At 35.2% G+C, this 7,271-nt stretch overlaps 1 protein-coding gene across 1 annotated transcript in view; it reads left to right on the forward strand.

The window, feature by feature from the left end:
* Positions 1-7,271, forward strand: part of MICU3 (mitochondrial calcium uptake family member 3) — a 71,947-nt gene that overhangs the window by 46,845 nt on the left and 17,831 nt on the right. Inside the window, exon 9 of the mRNA XM_006753800.2 lies at positions 1,105-1,143. Coding sequence (XP_006753863.1) covers positions 1,105-1,143 — 39 coding nt within the window. The remainder of the gene's footprint in view (positions 1-1,104; positions 1,144-7,271) is intronic.

Consider the following 7,271-nt stretch of genomic DNA (forward strand, 5'->3'; position numbering starts at 1 on the left):
CGGCTCAGCCACAAGCTAAGCTGATGGCTGCCAGTACAACAGTGGTGTGGGGGGAGCCTCTCCTGCCTCCTAAGCAGCACTAAGGATGTCTGACTGCAGCTTAGGTCTGCTCTCCACTGGCAAGTGGACATCCCCTGACAGCTGCTGGGCTGCCAGAGGGATGTCTGATTGCCAGCTTAAGCCCAATCCCCTGGGGAGCGGGCCTAAGCCAGCAAGTGGTTATCCCCCTAGGGGTCCCAGACTACGAGAGGGCACAGGCCAGGCTGAGGGACACCCCCTTCCCCCCCGAGTGCACAAATTTTTGTGCACCAGGCCTCTAGTCTATCTAATAATAAGATAATATGCAAATTGGTCGGAGAACGACACTTAATGACCAATCAGCAGGCTGCGTCCCTGCCCTCTGTGCCGGCCTGGAGACATGAGGCTCGCATCCCCGACCCCGGCAACAGGCCCAGGATGTGAGGCTCGCGTCCTTTCCCATGTGCCGGCCCGGAGACATCAGGCTTGCGTTCCTGACCCTGGCAACAGACCTTGGGACGTGAGGCTCACGTCTGTGCCCCCTGCACCGGCCCGGGGTCCACAGGCACGCGGAGGTCCTCAGGCCTCCACCATGCCCATCCCGAGGGCGGGGCCACGGCGGGGCCTCTGTGCGCCTGCGCCAGGTGTCGGCAGGCCTCCGCTGGCTTTGGCCTACCTCTTTGGGGCAATCCATTGAGGAGCCCCGGATGGGTGGACAGGGCCTACCTCTTTGGGGCGATAGATCATGGGGCTCCCACACTGCACTGGGCCACTGGTGTCTAAATAAAGTCACATACTTTGGAGGAACGAGTTTTACTCAAAGCAATAGCTCCATCAGAAAGTTACAATTGAAATGGTTGAAATGAGCACATTATAAATAATGTTTAATTATATGAGATTTTTTAAACTTTGCTTCTCATCTTTAACATTTATCCCACTTGTGTGTATGCACTGTATATAGAATGTAACATAATGATTTGCCCTTCCTAATTGATTGTTTTGTCATCTTTTTCTTTTTTTCTTTTGCTCTACTTGGGTTCATTCTGAAATGTGACACTTCATTTGACCCTTTGTGCTCTATGTCAGCGTCTTCAACTGTATGGATACCATTCACCTACTGATAGTGTATGTACAATACTTTAAATATTCTTTATGTGAATATCCCTCCCTTGTTATACTTGATAATGTTATATTGTTATCTAAAACTATATCTGCTACTGAAATGTTTAGGAATTTATTGAATATGATAAGATGCAACCAAGCCAAAAATTTTTTTTTATTTCCTTCCTATATTTATGAGAAGACTAAAATTTACAGAGTAATTGTATAACTTTAACTTTAGATTGAAATAAAGATGAGTGAACAACAACCAGCAACTCTGGTAAACAATTGAAATTTTAAAATTTTCAGCAGTTTTTGAAGAGTTAAATACAAATTATGGAGCAGATTTTCAGACTATGCTCCTGCAAACCCAGGCATTTTAAGAATTAGGTCTACGTATCTGACATACATTATTTTCTCAATTCTAATACAGAGGTATGTTAATGGATAGACTTTTCTTAGTTTTCAGTATTTCTCCCAATTTTTTTTTCTAAAACCTTTGATACCTGCGTATCACCTATGTTCTATACAAAAGTCTGGTATAAGATGACATTAGATATGTTTAATCTATCAATGTATCATGTTATTTCTCAAAGAGGATTATGATTTTCAGACTCTTCTTTTCCTGATGAAGTTAGGAGTTCTGTAAACGATCTTCCAATATACTCTTCTTATGCTAAGCTTTCTTCTTTGCATTCTCCTGGGAAGTTGAGCTTGTTGGTTAGCCCAGCTACTAAACAACTAAGAGTAGGCCATGCCCCTTTTAAATGTAAACATGCAGGATTCATTTAATTTCCCCAAGGTTAGAAGGATCCCTCAGATTACATAAGTTCCATCTGAGAGTAGGCCTTTGACTTCAGGGTGATGAACTCAGTATAATGCAGGTCAGAGAGTTCAGTTATAGTGTGCAACTCTAAGCGGCTGTGCTGCCTCCTGTGTTGGACAATCAAAAGTTCAAGGCACAAAACCTGACTCTGTTCTAGATTTGAACATATGCTGGCGGCCGATTTGGCATAACATAAACCCCAGATACCTTGCCAAAGTCGCAAGGAGTGGACCTAGAATGGGTTGGCAAACAAGCCACGTCCATGGGACCCTTAGGACGGACTAGTTATTTTGATTCTTTACAAGATACTTAATTTTTTTCTACAAAATTCATGACTGTTTGTCTTTAAATATGGTCTATCATTTTCTTAAAATTTTGAAAAGATTCCTCTATTAATCATTTCAGAAATTGGTAAGAATATGAAAGATAAATATCTTATAGTTTATAATACCGTATGTCTTGTGAAACTTAATAAATGTTAATACTTATGTCTTTATTACTTATTTTTCTAATCTAATATGTCATTGCGTGAGCCATTTTCCAACTATGACAATTTATAGTTTTCCTTTAAATTCATAATAATTTTTTTAAAAAAATGCAAGCAAACAAGAAAAATTTATTTAAAATTAGAAAAAATTCAGATAGCCTAAAAGTTTATATGAAATATGATTGTGTATGTATTGCACAAATATATTATTATAATATTATGAATTAACTGGTAATTATCTGCTAGTTTCCAGAGCTGTAGATGAACTGGAATGATCAAGTAGATAATTTGAGTACAGTTCATGGAGCTGAATATAACCTAAGATTCTACCCTTAGGAAGAAGTTCCTCAGTAAAGGCAGAAGCCCTCCTGACTTGACTATAGAGACAGAGATTCTGTGTCCTCTGTTGGACCCAGTCCCAAAACTTAGTTGCTCCTGCAGTAGGTTCTACCTGTATTCTGTCAAGTTACTGTTTATTTCATTTCTTGCTTCAGTATTTAGGAGGATCATTACCTATACCTTTCTGTTCCAAACAACCCTGATTCTTTTCATATTTCTGATATAGCCAACTCCTGATTATCTTATCACTGTAATGAAAAGATATATTAAAAATTCAAAAAATAAATAATGCAAAAGTGAAGTATATTTGATTTTGGTATGCCTTATGTGACCTTTTAAAGTACTTAAACATTATCTTAATTACCCTATATCCATTGTAGTAAAAAAATGTACTAGCTTTTATACAATTTTTTGACACATGTTGAGATGTGTTTTATGGACTAAAACAATGTTAATATTTACAAATGATCTGTGTTTGAAAAAAATGTGTATGTTCTAATTTGGGTTATAGGGTTATATTTTTAAGATAGATAATATATCAAAACATATTAGAACAAACTTATTAATTAAATGTTTTAAATCTGTTATTTCTAATGTTTTTGTCTGCTTAATCTTTCAGATAGTATGTTAAATTATATGTTACAATGATAGACTTGTCAATTTCTACTTATAATTATGCTATTTTTTATTTTATATACTTTTGAAACATTGTTATTGCCTATTTAAGAATATAAATTACTTATATCTTTTTAATGAATTGACTCTTCTATAATATACTAGCCCTAGATATCTAGAAATGTTTTTTCTTAAAATATATTTTATTGTTAAAATATACCACCTTTATTTTTATTAATATTTTGTTATTTTTGTATTTTGTGTTTTTTATTTTCCATTTTTTCCCTCTAATGATGATGAAGCTTTTCCTGATTTTTAAAATATATTTTTAGTTAAGAAATTTACTGTAAATAAAATAAATAATAATAAAAGTTCGACCACAATATAGCTAAAAAATAAACTTGCCACGTCCCCAAAAGCTCCTTATATTGTCTCTCTAATGATAATTCTTTCCTCTTCTCCAAAAGATATCTACAGAAATGACTTTTATGTAAACCACTTCTTTGGCTTTGCAGTTTTACCACCTACTTATGTATGCATCATAAATCATATAATTTAGTTTTACCCATTTTAGAAATCATATAAATGGGATCATATTATATGAGGTTTTCATGTTTCTTCTTTGACTCAACATCATGATTGTCCATTTCATTTTCATTGTTGTATCTAGGTCTAGTTCATTCACTGTTATTGCTGTAAGCAGCAGTTTTCAAACATTTTGGTCTCAGAACCCCTTTACATTGTTGAAAATTATTGAGGACCCAAAAGAGCTTTTGTTTGTATTGGTTATATCTATCTATATTTACTAGTATTTACCATATTAGAAGTTACAACTGAGAAATTTAAAAATATTTATTATCCTTTTAAAATAAAAACTCACATGTTAACGAACATTTTAATGAAAAATAACTCCAAAAACGTAGTGAGGATAGTGCCATTTTACATTCTTTGCAAATCTATTTAATATCTGGCTTCATAGAAGACAGCTGGTTTCTCATAGATGCTTCTGCAAGTCAAGCTGTTGCAGTATGTTATTTTGGCAGCAAATACTCTCATCTCAATTGCTTCCCCTGGAGTGACCCGCTCACTTGGTTCACTTAAAAAAAAAATGTCTGCCAGATACCAAAGTCTAAACAACCATAGTCTCAGTTATTCTTTCAAGTAAAAATGATTGTTCATGAAAAAAAGTGGCTACTTTTCTTTGCAACACAAACCGTCACACACATGTTTTTTTTCTGAAGACAATCATATGACTTTCGTAGGCAGGAGACGTGCTTTATGCATGCTTCCAGGCTCCCCACACCAAATACTGAAAAGATGTGTGCTCAAAGGTCAGTTTAACAAAATTGTAAGTTTATTCTTCAGCAAGTACATTCTTTTTTTCTTTCTTTTGAAATTAAAACTTTTTAATTTAAATTCTTTATTGTTTAAAGTATTACATAAGTCTCCTTTTTCCCCCCCATTGACCTCACCCCAGCCACTCCTGCCCACCCAGCTTATGCCCTCCTCCCCCCCTCCCCCACTCTCAGTGTCCATTGGTTAGGCTTATATACATGCATACAAGTTCTTTGGTTGATCTCTCCCCCTTATTCCCACCCTCCCCTACCTTCCCTCTGAGGTTTGAGCATCTGATTGATGCTTCTCTGTCTCTGGATCTGTTTTTGTTCATTAGTTTTGTTCATTAGTTTCTCTGACTGACTAATTTCGCTTAGCATAATGCTCTCCAGCTCCATCCATGCTGTTGGAAATGGTAGGAGTTCCTTCCTTTTTAACCACCTTCACCTACTGCCCATTCCTTCCCCACCTCAGGCAACCACTCATCTGTTATGTTTCTATGATTTCGGGGTGGTTTTTTTCTGATTTTTAATTGAGGTATGATTGACATATAACATATTGGTTTCAGGTATACAATATAATGATTCAATATATGTATATATTCCCTTATTTTGAACGATAATTTTACTAGGTATATTGTTATAGGTTGACACTTATTCTCAGCAAATTATGATATCATTCCAGTCTTCTGGCTTCTATTATTGACATTGAAAAGTCAGTTCTAAGTCTAATTATTATTCTTTTGTAGATAGTCTGTTTTCTTTCTTGCTACTTTTAAGATTTTTTTTTTTGCCTTTGGTGTTCTACAATTCTATAACATCCTTTTTACTATTACCTGTTATAAAATTTATTGAACCTCTCAAATATGAAGATTGTTTACTTTTATTCTTTAATATTCACTGAACTATCTGTCTTTTACCTCTTTTAATAAAGGTGTAGACCTACCTTACACTCTAGTAAGGAGGCCTAAAGCTCACAAAGCCATCAAAGACACTAAGACTGAAGAAATTCTTTGCCAGTTTTTCTACTATTTGCATATCAAAACATAATACCTGTTTTATAATCACAGCACACAGTTATATTTGGGCATATTCCCCTATCAGTCTTTCCTTAGCTTGCATGTGTTTGTTCTGATTTTGTGTTTGCTTTGCATTTCTTGCTATTAAAATCTATTATAATTTTTATGGCTACCTTAAATTTATTTTAAATATTCTATTATATTTTTCTGGTATTAAAAATTTCTACTAGTTTTGCAAGTTCTGAAAATTTACTCTTAATTACATCATCCAAGCCATTAATTAAATAATAAAATATTGGCTCCTGAACAGACACACATATAGGAATCTATGACTGTGCCAGGAAAACCACTGATATATTAGCCATATTTCCCTGCAATTGCATGCCATATATTTATTTAACACAAGGCATGACAGTAGTTGCTGTGAGAACATTGTCCCTTCCCTCAGAAACTTTATAATTTAAAAGATTCTTTAATGCAGCCATTCCGTTGTATATTCTAGCAAAATTTAACCTGAAGCTAAATAAAAAGTGGGGAAGCTTTCTGCAGGAGGTGACTATTAAGCTGTCATGTTCTAAATAAGATTTTTATTTTGTTTTAAAAAGTGATATATATTATCTTCGCTCTAACCAGTTTGACTCAGTGGATAGAGCTTTGGCCTGTGAACTGAAGGGTCCCAGGTTCGAGTCCGGTCAAGGGCATGCACCTTGGCTGTGGGCACATCCCCAGTGGGGGCGAGGGCGGGGTGCAGGAGGCAGCTAATGGATGTTTCTCTCTCATGGATGTTTCTAACTCTCTATCCCTCTCCTTTCCTCTCTAAAAAATCAATAAAATGTATTTTTTAAAAAGTAATATATTATCCTGATAGATAAATACACATTTTTATTTTAAAATATAGCAACGCGAAAAGGAGAAAATAAAAAATATTCTAATGCCACCATTCAGAGGTAATCAGTATATTGGAGTATACTTACCTCTTTTCTATGCACAGGAAATATGTTTTTTTCGATAGAGATCCATGTCAGTAAAGTTTATAAAATTGATTTCATCGCTTAACAGGTTGTAAATATTTTTCTAATGTCATCAGTGTGTGTGTGTGTGTGTGTGTGTGTGTGTGTGTGTGTGTGATGTTGACAAGTGTTTGGAAGTAGGGAAGAGGCTTCACAAAGCAAGTCATTCCTGTAACCCTCCTAAGAATAATATAGTAAGTCTTATTTTCTAGCTTGATAGATTTAATCATCCTTTCCTTTATCATATATTAACCTTCTAAGTTACAATTTAAAAGTATATCCATGTTCAAAATGTTTAGATAATATTTGCACACTATTTAATCTGGCTACCATTTATTGAGGTTCTACCATACCTATATAAAAGAAAGTGAACTGTGTTAGTTCTATATTCAGCTCATTTTACTTATTTAGCTTATAATTTTAGTTAAAGCTTGTTTAGTTACTAACGGGGGTGATGAGCAAAATGTCATATGGCTAAACTTACACTTATGGTAATAAATATGTCCATGTTATATACGTGAC

This window comes from Myotis davidii, unplaced genomic scaffold, assembly GCF_000327345.1.
Source record: "Myotis davidii unplaced genomic scaffold, ASM32734v1 scaffold71, whole genome shotgun sequence".
Taxonomy (NCBI): domain Eukaryota; kingdom Metazoa; phylum Chordata; class Mammalia; order Chiroptera; family Vespertilionidae; genus Myotis; species Myotis davidii.